Source organism: Podarcis gaigeae (assembly GCF_964106915.1).
Source record: "Podarcis gaigeae genome assembly, chromosome: 2".
In the NCBI taxonomy this organism is placed as follows: domain Eukaryota; kingdom Metazoa; phylum Chordata; class Lepidosauria; order Squamata; family Lacertidae; genus Podarcis; species Podarcis gaigeae.
In genome coordinates, this window is record NC_139679.1 from 7,540,849 (window position 1) to 7,555,085 (window position 14,237).

The 14,237-nt window shown below is 41.3% G+C and overlaps 1 protein-coding gene across 1 annotated transcript; it reads left to right on the forward strand.

The window, feature by feature from the left end:
• Positions 1 to 3,445: 3,445 nt before the first annotated feature.
• Positions 3,446 to 10,316, forward strand: LOC310839830 (aquaporin-5-like). Its single transcript, XM_083728769.1, has 4 exons — positions 3,446 to 3,873; positions 6,656 to 6,820; positions 9,247 to 9,330; positions 9,932 to 10,316. The coding sequence occupies exons 1-4, from the start codon at positions 3,487 to 3,489 to the stop codon at positions 10,106 to 10,108; spliced, it is 813 nt and encodes a 270-aa protein (XP_083584895.1). The 5' UTR covers positions 3,446 to 3,486; the 3' UTR covers positions 10,109 to 10,316.
• The last annotated feature ends 3,921 nt before the right edge of the window (positions 10,317 to 14,237 follow it).

Below are 14,237 nucleotides of genomic sequence, written 5' to 3' on the forward strand. Positions count from 1 at the left end.
TAATTCGCTCTATGCGGGGCTGCCCTTGAAGCTGTCCCAGAAACTCCAGCGGGTGCAGAATGCTGCAGTGAGGCTCCTCACGGGGTCTCTGCCATGGGAGCATATTCACCCAGTGCTTTTCAAGCTGCACTGGCTCCCGGTGGAGTACAGGGTCAGATTTAAGGTGCTGCTTTTGACCTTTAAAGCCCTTCACGGCCTAGGACCCTCGTACCTACGGGACCGTCTCTCCTGGTATGCCCCACGGAGAGCCTCAAGGTCCATAAATAACAACACCCTAGTGGTCCCAGGCCCTAAGGAAGTTAGATTGGCTTCAACCAGAGCCAGGGCCTTTTCTTTTTATATATATATAAATATTTATTAAGATTTTTTGTGAAAGAAAAACATAAGTAATAAACAACATTGCTTATATCATAACAAAATTTCATAACTTGTTTAGACTTCCTCACGTCTCCTGCTCCCACTTACATTGTTAAAAAGTTTTTTCAAGCAAATTATCATCTTGTTTGCAATCTTATATCCACTCATTTAAATATAATCTAATAGTTCTCCCAAAGGGTTTGTCTTTTCCTTAATCTCACTTATCATCAAATTCCAATCTAATTTAGTGGTGGCCAATTATTTAAGATCAAGCATCCTTCTTAACATTCAATCAAGTTACAATATTTTTGTAAATAAATTTTAAATTTCTTCCACTCTTCTTCAATCCTTTCTTCTCCCAGGTCTCGGATTCTGCCAGTCATCTCTGCCAGTTGCATATAGTCTATCAGCTGCATCTGCCATTCTTCCAGTGTGGGTAGATCTTGAGTCTTCCAATTCTTGGCAATGAGTATCCTTGCTGCCGTTGTTGCGTACATAAAAAATGTTCGGTCCTTCTTTAACACCTTCTGGCCGACAATACCCAGGAGGAAGGCCTCTGGTTTCTTAGTGAAGGTATACTTAAATACCTTTTTCAACTCATTATATATCATTTCCCAGAAGGCCTTCACTTTAGGGCAAGTCCACCAGAGGTGAAAGAATGTTCCTTCATTTTCTTTACATTTCCAACATTTATTATCAGACGAATGGTATATTTTGGCAAGTTTAACTGGGGTCATGTACCATCTGTATATCATTTTCATTACATTTTCCTTCAAAGCATTACATGCAGTGAAGTTCAGCCCAGTGGTCCACAACCTTTCCCAGTCCTCAAACATAATGTTATGCCCAATATCCTGTGCCCACTTTATCATAGCAGATTTAACCATTTCGTCTTGTGTGTTCCATTTTAACAGCAAGTTATACATTCTTGATAATACCTTAGTCTTTGGTTCTAACAATTCTGTCTCCAACTTCGATTTCTCCACCTGGAACCCTAGTTTTTTGTCATTTTAAAAAACTTCTTTAATCTGGGCGTAATGTAACCAGTCTCGCACTTTACCCTCCATTTTCTCCAAACTCTGCAATTTCCAATTGTCACCGTCTTTTTCTAATATTTCCCAATATTTTGGCCATTTGGCCTCCATATTGGGTCTTTTTCGGGCCTTAGCTTCCAGAGGGGACAGCCACCTAGGAATTTTGTTTTCCAATAAGTCTTTGTATTTTGTCCAGACATTGAATACTGCTTTCCTGACAATATGGTTCTTAAAGGCCTTATTGATCTTAACTTTGTCATACCATAAGTATGCATGCCAAGAGCCAGGGCCTTTTCAACTCTGGCCCCGGCCTGGTGGAACGCTCTGCCTCATGAGACCAGGGCCCTGCAGGATCTGATTTCTTTCCGCAGGGCCTGTAAGACAGAGTTGTTCCGCCTGGCCTTTGGCTTGGAGCCAATTTGATTCCCTCTCTCTCTTTCTTTTCCTTTCTTTTCCTTCTCCTCCTGCGATGAGGCTACATTTTAATATTTTAATGTTCCATTATTTTAATGTTGTATTTTATTTTTGTTTTTAAGTTGTAATCATTCATCTTGTTTTTATTATTGCTTGTAAGCCGCTCTGAGCCCGGCCTTGGCTGGGGAGGGCGGGGTATATATATTATTATTATTATTATTATATTCTCCTAAAAAAAATTGTTACATTTCTTAAAAAATCACTTTAGTTGTCTTCAAGAATCCTGAGATGTTTTGGGTGAGAAAATACTCTAAATTCATCCTGAATTTTACAATAGGCAAAATCTAGTAAATATAGCCTAAATAGCCAAAATCTGGTACATGGGGTCACGAAGAGTCGGACACGACTAAACGACTAAACAACAACAACAACAAAGTAACAACCTTGGGGTGTAAGGAGCCTCCCCATGAAATCTACTACTCTTAACATAAACTTTTTAGCTTCCCTCAAAATTTATCAAATATTTCCCTGGAGAACGAATAACCTGCTTTGCTGCGAATATTGCTTTAAGCGAGATTTCAGTACCAACATTTTTACGCCCTGATGGAAAAAAGAAATTGTGGGGGGTGGGGCAAGCTGTGAGAAAAGAAAGAAAATGTTTGCAGTTCACTTCCAGAGTTTCTGCTGTCTAACTGAATTGGCCTGTTGACAACATCATTTAGCAAGATCTGATGGTATCATAATATATGTGTATTTATGACATCTGGAGGTGTCACTCAGGGAATAAGAGGGAATGGCACAGAAGCTGCATGAAAAGAGAGAAACAAAGGTTGTGAATAGGCAAACAAACACCAAAAAGGGTACAGAGAATGTGTTTTGAAGGAATCATTTAGAGTCCCTCAAAATTCCCAGCCCCCTCTCTCTAACATCAGAGTGGAGTACAAACCACAAGCTAAAAAAACATTAAAAGCAAAGAATACACACCAAACAGCTCATATATATAATAGGGGGTGGGAGGGTGGGGGGTTTCCGCATTACTCCTACTTAAAGTAGACCCACTGACATTGATGAAACCAAATTTGTCATGCCCATTAATATCATTGGGTCTTCACTGAGTAATTGTGAGCTGGTCCAGCCATATATATACATGCAATGCACACAGGATTTTAAACATGGGATATTTAGTGTGCATCATTTGGGTTGATTAAAAAAACAAAACTGTTTTGAGCCTCACAGTGGTATCCATGTCGATGATGGGTGGGTTATAAATATGCCTAATAAACTAATAAGCATGTCTGTGCATGTTCTCAAAATAAAATGTGTGAAATACCACCTCCCACACAATGGGAAATGAAGGAAGAAAATTAAATGTCCAAAGGCATTTCGCAGAAACCTATTGCTTTGAGGAGAATGAGAGGAAATCACACTCATACACCCCAAAGTGTCAGGGCCTTCGCTTAAATGTTGAAAATGGCTCTGGTAATTTTATTCTCAAAATGCTTCCAATTCCAAAGGAGAATTCAGGATGACTGACTGGTTTTTTGGCTCCACCCACACACCATTAAATGAGTCCCTTATAAATGTGTGCACGGCCCTACACTTTACACCAATCCCTGCCTACAAGCAGGATAACTTTCCACCTCATCATCTCCACTGCTCCTACCTCCTCTCTGATCTCACAATGGCGGCGGCTGCTCCACCACGAAGGCAACAGGAACTGTTCACACTCAGGTTTACCCAGGCTCTTGCCTGTGAATTTGTCGCCACTGTGATCTTCATTTTCATTGTCCTGGGCTCAGCCTTCAAGTGGCCCTTACAGCTGCCCAGTGTCCTCCAGATCTCCATGGCCTTTGGCCTAACCATCGGCACCTTGGTTCAAGCGTTCGGTCATGTCAGCGGCACGCACATCAACCCAGCAGTGACCATCGCCTACTTTGTAGGGAACCAGATCTCTATCGTCCGCTCGGTGCTCTATGTGGTGTTACAGCTGTTGGGAGCCGTCACTGGTGCAGGAATCATCTACTCCGTGACACCCAAAGACGTCCGCCATACATTAGCCCTGAATGACGTAAGTCCTTCCATTGCCAAAGAAATGATTGATCAACAGAATCTTGCACAAGTAGAATATTTTTTTATTATTATTTAGAATGTTACCAATTATGATATTGGAGACAGAGATAAAGGGATGGCAAAGTATGATTAATAAATTTTGTAATGGGGATAAGAAACCTAGAATTAATAAAATAAGATGGTATTAACCCCTGAAAACAAGTGGCCTGGGTCTCCCCAACATCAAGTTATATTATATAGCAAATCAGTTAACATATATTGTAGATGGGATTACAGTACAAGGAGAGTTAGAATGGTTCTAGAATGGTACACGGGAAATGAGGGAGACGTTTGTGAATATATATTTTTATCAAACCAATAGGCAATGGTAGCAGAATATTGAAAATCTCTTATTAAGAAACATCATTGAGATATGGGCGAAATATAAATGAAAATTGATACCTGAAAATTCCCCACTAACACTGGTGATGATGCTAGAAGACTTCCCAGTAAATTGAAAAAAGGAAATTGAAAAAGTAAGCGAAAGAGAAGAAAATACTTAAAATAAAGGGAATAGGTGGAGAAAATGAGAAGCAAAGAACAAATAAGAGAAGCTCTAACAGGAAGTAAAATAACTTGGTTTAACTAGAGCAATGGACAAAGAAGTGGTTAAGGGAAAACAAGAAATGCAAAGAATATATAAAATTTGAAATAAAATGATTATAAAAGGGGAGATAAAGAAGAAAATATAGTTATTAAAGGGGAAGCTAGTGAAATTTATAAAATATTAGTAAAAATGAAGGATCAACAAGATCAATTAAAAGAGGTGTGGGAAAAGGAGACAACAGGGCAGATAAATAGTCAAAGCTGGGGGGAAATATGGGAGAACGCACTTTGAAAATGTTGTCTATAAGATAAAAGAAAATTACTATAGGTTAGTATGGAGATGGTATTTAACACCAATATGATTAAATCAAATAAACAAGAAATATTCAGTGTTATGTTGGAGGGGATGCCAGGAAACTGGGACTTATGTTCACATGTGGTAGGGGTGTAAATATGTACAATTTTTTTGGCAAAGGGTGTTTAAGGAGATAACAGAAATCACTGGGTTAAACTGACTGAAAGTCCAGAGGTAGCATTGTTATCAATTTACTATGGGGTGGAAGGTTTGCAGGTTATGAAGGACTTGCTCACAAATTTATTGACAGCTGCATGAGTTATTATAGCTAGGAAGTGGAAGGGACAAAGTGAATATAAAATGGAAGAATGATATAAAGAGGGGCGGTATATAGCTATTAATGATAAATTAACATGTGCTATTAAGGTAAGACAGGGAATATGCAGGGGTTATTATTTTGAGGAAATCTGGAAGGTATTGTAGAATTTGTACTGTTAAAAAGGAAAGGGGTCAAACCATCACAAGAGATGTTGAAATTCTGGGAGGTTGGATAGTTACAATGGAATGGTTTTGGGGGTGGGGTGCATATTTTTATTTATTTTTTATTTTTACCTTGTCAAAAAGAAGAATCTTGCACAAGTGACTCCCAGCCTTCCAAATTAGACAGATGAAGGAATGTGAACAAAACCAGCAATTCTATATGGGTTGATTCTAGCTAATGTGCATTCCTGGATTACAATATGGAACACTGGCTGCATCAACATTGCACAACAGATTGACACAAGATCTTCCACTTGTCTCGTGCCTAGATAGCACGTGTCCAAGCGGTTTTCCCCTTGCCCCACTCTTTCTCAGGAGAACCCATTTTTTAGCTCTAAATCACCGCAAATGTCAATCCGGAGAAAACTCAAGCGGTTTTCCCCTTGCCCCACTCTTTCTCAGGAGAACCCATTTTTTAGCTCTAAATCACCGCAAATGTCAATCCGGAGAAAACTCAAGTTGTGGTTTGTTCCAATTGAGTGCTGAACAGTGATTTTCCCCAAGGGAAAGCAGTGGAACAAGAGGAATAGGCTGCTAACTGACAATATGGTTTTTCTTTAGGTTGGTCACTTTGGGATCCAGTTTTCCCAAATGATTTTTTATTTTTATTTTTGGTCCCATGTGGAGAAAAGTTGATGTCTGTGTGTGTGGTGTTGCAATGGAAAAGGAGGAACATCTGGGTGAAAAGCAGACCAGCAACATCACTATCTGCATTCGCCTGTGATCCTGTATCCTTGGGAGAGTCACCTGGGCAAAACAGGTTTCTAATCTAGCTTTCCAGCTCCCACAGTAAAACTGAGAAAATTGGCAAAAGAAGGCATTGTACAGGGGAAAGTTATTCATTGGAGAAAGGAAGATTTAGCAGTTAAGGCAGAATTGCTCAGAAGACCCGTCTGACTGTTGTTGTTGTTGACAGGAGAGAAGGGAACCATTACAGAGCTATCATATTTACTATTGGTTTACTCAGAAGTAAATCCCTCTGTGTGTTCAATGGGATCTACTCCCAGCTCGGGATAGGACTGCATCCTAAATGTGCAGTCATATATGTGCTTACTCACAAGTAAGTCCCACTGAACTCAATTGGGCTTACTCCCAGTAAGTGTGGTTAGGATTGCAGCAATAGACACCCATTAGAGCAGCCTTCCCCAACTTGGAACCCTCCAGATATTGGACTACAGCTCCCATCATCCCTTTCCATTAACAATGCTGCTTGGGGCTGATGGGAGTTGGAGTTGAACAACATTTGTAGGGCACCAGGTTGGGGAATATTGTATTAGAGGGAGCCAGCCTAGAGCTACAGAGATGCTCCATGTTAGAACTTTTTCTATTCTCTTCACATTCATCTCTTCCATTTTGCCAGCTCACCTATGGCACAAACCCTGGTGAGGCCCTGGTGGTGGAAATCATCCTAACCTTCTCGGTTGTCATGTGTATCTTCTCTGCCACTGATAAACGCAGGACGGAGAGCAGGGGCAATGCAGCATTGTCTATTGGACTGGCAGTCACCATGGCTCACCTCATCGGGGTAAGCGTCTGAGTTATCATTTTCCCCTAGTTTCGGAAACAGATGAGTTGACGTGTTTCTAGAAGGCAGGGTAGGAAAAGTTACTTCGGCTAGAGTTAAAAATATTTAGAAATGGTTATGTGCTGGTGTGTGCGTGCGTGTGTGCACTATCTATCTATCTATCTATCTATTTATTTATTTATAAGAAATTAAAGATTTGGAGTGGGGGCCCTGAGGGAATTCCAGTGTTTACTTGACCAGGAGATGCCAAAATGAAAATGGGGGAGTCCTCCCTCCAGTGAATAAAAATCTGCGAAAAAACAAAACAAAAAAAAAAACCCCAACAACAGTAAAACCAGTGCAGTTACTCAGGGATGGGAGACAGGGGCAGAGGAAGGGGGGTGGTTAGGGGGGGCCACCCCAGGTGTCACCACTGAAGGGGGTGACAAAATGGCGGGCGGCACTCACCTCAGGGCCTGCAGCATACCCAAGCCGCGCATCTCTCCTGGGAGTGATGCGGTGGCTTGGGTGCCCGCAGGCTCCATGCTGCCCCAAACAGTCCGCCCACCGCCTCCCCCTCACCTGTAGGGTGGCTGAGTGGGAGGAGTCAGGCAGACTCCTTGGAGGCCCTGTGGAGCATCCTGTCGCAGTTTGCCCCTGCTGGCACCGCCCCTGGGCGCAGGGCACGTGTGCCACCCCAGGCACCGGATCGGCTTGTTCCGTCACTGAATGCACTGCTTCTCTGCTTAATCAACACCTGAGGTGGAAGAGCAACAGTGAGCATGCTCTCTTCTCTGGGTACCATCCATCTTACTCTACACAAGCAGCAGGGATAATGTATGAATCAGGGAACCTCCACTACTCACACAGCCTGTCTGTTTCATGTAGAAAAATCAGGGCTCTACATTGTGTGGGTAACTTACACAAGCAGAAGTGGCTCCCCACTGGAGAAGTCAATCCATGGGTAAGCAAACTAAGGCCCAGGAGCCGGATCCAGCCCAATCACCTTCTCAATCCGGCCCGTGGATGGTCCAGGAATCAGTGTGTTTTTACATGAGTAGAATGTTTCCTTTTATTTAAAATGCATCTCTGGGTTATTTGTGGGGAATAGGAATTTGTTTGTTTGTTTGTTTGTTTGTTTGTTTGTTTGTTTGTTTGTTTGTTTTCAAAATATAGTCTGGCCCCCCACAAGGTCTGAGGGACAGTGGACTGGCCCCTTGATGAAAAAGTTTGCTGACCCCTAATCCTATCAGTTCATGGAGAAGGGAATGAGGAAGAGATGGGAGAGAATTTCAATTCAGTTCACATGGAGAAGCTAGCCTACCCAGTCTGCACTTCCCAAAACAATAAGCAGACTGACACACAGCCATCCTTTGAAATTCAAACTTCTCCAAATCTTGAAATGCAAATTTTACATGTTATTCTTCCCATTTTGATTGTGAAATTTGGACGTCAGAGTGTTTTAGATTTCTTAGCATCTCTTGGTTTTTTTTATTTTGGCACACATCAAAAATGAAACTTCATGAGATACAGCAAAATATTAAGTGCTGTTCCATATCAACTACAAAATACAGTCAAATGTTATATGCTAGGAGTCAAATATTATCCATGTTAAATAACCTTGCATGCCAGTTGTCAAGTCCAAAATTCAGTTTCATGTTAATAGATTTTTAAAAATGCTTTTGTACTGCTGTGTACCACCCTAATATTTTGTGAGAGGGTGGTATTAAAATAATAAAATAAAATAAAATACTGTCAAACATCAAAGTTACAAATAAAATACTGAAAATTCAGATGAAGTGAATATTCAGCATCAAGAATGAAAGAGTAGAATTGGGAGAAACACAGGTCACTTTCAGTTCTACAGAGAATAACAAAGAATGTTATCCATGTGGTAAACATTGTTTTCTCTTTTGTTTGATTTCAATGGTGTATCTCTGCATTCATTTGAAAGCTTTCTGGATCATCTGCACATAGAGACCCCCTTGGTATTTTGGTTCTGATTCTGTTTAGTTAGTTATACTTTAGATTTTGTAATGTGTCCTTTCTGTCTTGATAAATTTTTGATTCGTTATGTATGTTACGTAACTTAAGATAATAATAGAAAAGAATTTTTTAAAAATCATGCAAAAAAGTTAATTGAGGAGAGTTCATAGATGGCATTGTATGGGAGCACCTGGAGACTGGATACCCAGATAAAGTCACCTTGATGGGAGGAAAGAGCTCAGTTGGTAGAGCATGAGACTCTTAATCTGGGGGTTGTGGGTTCAAGCTCCATGAAAGATCCCCAAATTTCAGGGGGTAGGACTAGATGATCCTTGTGGTCCCTCTACAATTCTGTGATGGACTGCTTGATGAAGGAATCCTAATTTCTAGAGGGGAAAGAATATATGGAGAAATTGAGAAGAACGGCAAATCTAAACCCATGTCTTTTCTGCCTTTTACAGATTTATTATACTGGCTGCTCCCTAAATCCAGCTAGATCCTTTGGACCTGCTGTCATAATGGGAAAATTCAGTGGGGCTCACTGGGTAAGTTTTGTATGATGCACTATCGATTAGCCAGACTAGACTGCATAATTGATCCTAGAATTTTGGGTCAGCAAGCAGGGCAGCCACATAACGTATCACCCGAAAAGAGGAAATTCATCACCAAAACCCCAAAGAGAACACAAGTTTCTTTTAAATTGTTATTTAAACAGAAATACAGTAAATCTAACGGTTGTGGGGAAGACTGTGACTTATGTAACCTGGACAGAAGAGCACTCACTACCATTTGATAAAGAATCTTGACCAGCTTTGGTGCAGATTCGACTTCCTAGCCCTATCAATCCAGTGACACAGTGGTTAAAGGGCTGTACTGGGACCTGGGAGAGCAAATTCCCACTCAGCCATGAAGTTCACTAGATGACCTTGGGTCAACCACCAACTAACCTGCCTCAGAAGTTTGTTGTGAGGTAATAAAGAGAGGGGGAGAAGTGTTCAAGCCACTTTACAACAAATAAAGACATAACAAATAAATAAATAAAAGTGCATAGAACTGAAATCATGGTTAGAAGCCCTACCACAGTTTTCGGGATATGGCTGTCATGGTTGCCTTCAAAGCTTACTCTACATCTCCTTGTTTCCACAGGTCTTCTGGTTAGGACCCATTTTTGGTGCCAGCGTGGCCTCCGTAGTTTACAACTACCTTCTGTACCCTCAGAAACTGAGCATAGCTGAGAGGCTGGCTATTGTTCAAGGGTTCATTCTTCCAGAAGATGAAGGGAGAAGCACACCTGGAACTAACACTGAAAGACTCCGGACCTGAGCATGTGGTGGGTTACTTATCATGCCCAAATGATTCAAATGACAGCGACACAATTTGCTACAATGCTGTAGAACTCTGAGAAGTAACATCCAGCCATTGCAAAGGAAACAGTGTGAGTCATTTGAGTTTAAACAGTAACCAACTGACACGGTTCTCCACATGCCACACTCACCAACAAACCAATAATAGAGTATGAGTGCCTGGCAAACATTGTTATGCACATTGGGTGTGATGTTTGTACATGGAAGTATGAATCTTGGCGCTACCTCTAGCCAAAATTCAGGTTTGCCCAGTGCAATGGTTTTATAATTGCTATTCCAGGAGGGACAGGATGCTTAATCTCCTTGGCCCATCAGCCAGAGTTTACTAAGACTTCCCCCGTCAAGCAAGGTGTCTGAGTCATGGGTGGCTATACCCCCCCCCATCTAGTTCTGCCAGCTGCTTTTGACTACCATCGCTGAGCATTGTCTGAGAAAGGAGAAGCAATTGGCTGTTGCCAGAAGAGCCAAGTGTGGAAAGATGCATAAATTCATGACAGTACACTTTCCTTTCCTTGACTTCTACCCATTTCCTCATTTCAAAAGCCACTCATCAGGTGGTAGCTTCCTGGCAGGTTGGTCACTGTTGCTTACTGAGAGGAAGGGGCAAGGCAGTGGGGAGGTTGGCATGCTGCAAACACACAGCCAGCAGTGCTGGATTGTCTCTGCTGGTGTGTTTTCACCATGCTGACCTCCACCTCACTTCCTGTAAACAACAGTTCCCCACCTGCTGGGAAGCGAGTGTAACAACTCTGCCCACCAGCCGATGAACTGTTTCTGCCTCAATCCAAGTTTCCCTCTGCCCATTTTATTATTATGAAAGAGAACTCATTTGTTGGAGCAAGATGCCATTTTCATTTATGGGTGGCTGGGCTGTTGACAACAGATCCACATGTCATTATTTATTTGGTCCCACCTTACAAACATTTGTCAGCAGGGGAGCTGTGTTTTTTCGCCCCTGTTGTGTTGACTGTAGTTCTATAACGTGAAAGGATTGTCGCGGGGAGCAGGTGGTTTGCCAACAGTCATTTCTGTAACATTTCTGTAACATTATGAGTTGTTCATTGTCAATAAATAAGAATTCGGGAAAATAATATATAAAATGTATCAAGAGCAAGAACTTTGGTGCATTGTGAAGTAAGGATGTAGCGCAATAGTTAGGAGGTTCCTGCAAAGCAGTTTGCTTTCCTGGCTGAGATGGTAACCTCAATGTCCCAACTTCACTATGGCCAGAGGAGGTCCATGTGCTACTTTGCTCCTCCACCCATTGAGGTGGCACAGGCACAATCTGATTCAGGAGAGACAAAACAAAGTACTTATTCATGGAGTGCATAATTAACTTAATTGAATTTGGTCATAATCATTACCCTACATGGTGGTGTTTTGGTTTTTTTAAGCACTAGACAAATTAATAGAGGTTAGTCCTGTCAGCAGCTACTAGCCAAGACAACACCATTAAATTCTAATGTATAGAGGCAATATGTCTCTGAATTAAGGTTACCAGACATCCCCGTTTCCCAGAGACAGTCCCTGGATTTACAAATCAGTCCCCATACAAAACCCATTGAAGTTGAAAAGTGTCCCCGGATTCATTGAAAAAAATCTGGTAACCTTACTCTGAATACAGTATGCATTGGGAACAGGAGGACAGTATGGACTGTGTTCTTTAAAAACCCCTCAGATGACAGTAGGATATCAAGGCAAAAGTTTGCAAAGCATGGACAATTTATGGGGAGCTGCCGAACTTTTCTCAATATTTCAGCACAACACTTTTCGGAAACTCCATGAATATTCTGTGAACACTACTCAAAATCATTGATGGGGACGAAGTTGAACCAAAGTATTTAATCAAAGTGATTAAAAATGGATTTGGCCCTAAATATGTCAGAATATTGGGAATAATTTATGATATTGCATCTGGTAGAATTCGGATAAATAATACAGATTCACAAAAATGTCAGCTTAGCCACAGGACAAAACAAGATTGCCCATTATCAACGTTACCATTTGCTTTTATTTTAAAACCTCTGGCAATGAGATATGCCAAATTCTGACAGGAAATGGTGAGAATACATTCTGGGACATTATGCTGATGATATTGCTTTATGTACATCAGACCCAGTTTATGCAGGGAAGTTATTATGTATAGAATTGAAGACCTTTTTCAATATCTCTGGACTTAAGGTAATTTTTCAAAAATCAGAAATAACGTTCTTTCATACTCCCCCGCAACTTTAGGAAACTTTAGCCAAAATATTGCAAATCCCAAAAGCTAGAAAAAGCTTCAGATACTTAGGTATTCAGGTTACCAATAATTTAAACAAAATATATCAGCTAAATAATAGCAAAGTAAATAAAACAATAAAAATGGACATATGATGCTGGAACAAAATACAATTTTCTATCATAGACCAACTGACTACAACTAAAATAATGCTTGTGCCAAAATAATTACTTTTATTTCAAATGTTACCAGTTTGGATCCCACCAACCCATATGCCCAAATGCTAAAGAAAACTCAACAAATTCATATTTCAAGCAGCCAAACCACACATTTAAAAATATTTGCTGTTGGAGGATGAGGACTCCAAAGCTAAACAGCTATTACAACACATATCAACTCAGCACCATTGATAGACCTAATGTCTGGCAATAAGGGAAATCAATGGAGCGCCTTAGAGAACTTGGAAATAGATGGCGTCCCTATGAAAGTAGCATTTTCAAAAATAAATTAATTCCACTCTTTGATTCCACTCTTTTGATTACAAGGCAGACAGTCCCCATGACTCCAGGACTGGCTCCAAATTTTATAGTTAGGTCACCCAGCAGCTGCATGTGGAGGAGCGGGGAAGCGAACCCAGTTCACCAGATTACGAGTCCACTGCTCTTAACCACTACACCACACTGGCATGACATCACACGCACTACGTCCAGGTGTGTGCGTGTGACATCGCACATCCACGTTGCAGCGGTGGGCCATTTGACAGCATCCAGATCAAAGACGACAATCCAGCCAGGCATTTACAATATAGAAGAGGCCATGAAATAAGTACAGAGCCAACCTCTTTCCTCTAAGTCTGCTCATCGAAAGATAATGATGAGATTGCTGCTCCCTCAACATCAGTCACCGCCCACACATGGTACTTCTATGCTCCCTAAACCCCAGCAGCACTTTAGCTTTGCCAGTCATTTCAAAACCATGACTCAGTCTCTTTTATGGAGCACAAACTTATTAGAAGGCAGTGCATGTATCATGGTAAGTGGTGCAGTTTTAGCTCAAGGCATTTCCTAAGCCTTCCATATTATTCCGTACTGTTCCAATCAAATGACTAGATTCCGGTTGCAGTCCTAAACTCAATTACCCCAGAGTAAGTCCCATTGTACCGAATGGAATTTATTTCTGGTAAATCACCATAGGGGATTCACACATTACATCCAACACGTGTACCATCTGTGTACCTGTGTACACTAACAGTGGAGCCATACAGTTATGCAGGCATAGGCAAACTCCAGCCCTCCAGATGTTTGGGACTACAATTCCCATCATCCCTAGCTAACAGGACCAGTGGTCAGGGATGATGGGAGTTGTAGTCCCAAACATCTGGAGGGCAGGAGTTTGCCTATGCCTGCACTTATCTAAGTAATTCACGGGGGATGATCCATGAGTGTACAATCTGCATAGACAATAGCTGAGATGTACAAATGACAGTTCTTTCGCATAAACACTTTTAGAGTCAAGTCGCACCTAGAGTCAGTGTAATAGTAACTTACTTATACTGTATGCTATTATACCCTCCTCATTTGGCCAATACGTCCATTTCGGAAGGAAGCCTTCTTGGACCTGCTTGTTAACTATGATGCCACCCTCTTGGCCATGCTGGTACAGTGGTACCTTAGGTTGCAGATGCTTCAGGTTACAGACACTTCAGGTTACAGACTCCACTAACCCAAAAATAGTACTTCGGGTTAAGAACTTTGCTTCAGGATGAGAACAGAAATCGTGCGGCAGCAGGGCAGCAGTGGGAGGCCCCATTAGCTAAAGTGGTACCTCAGATTAAGAACAGTTTCAGGTTAAGAACTGACCTCCAGAA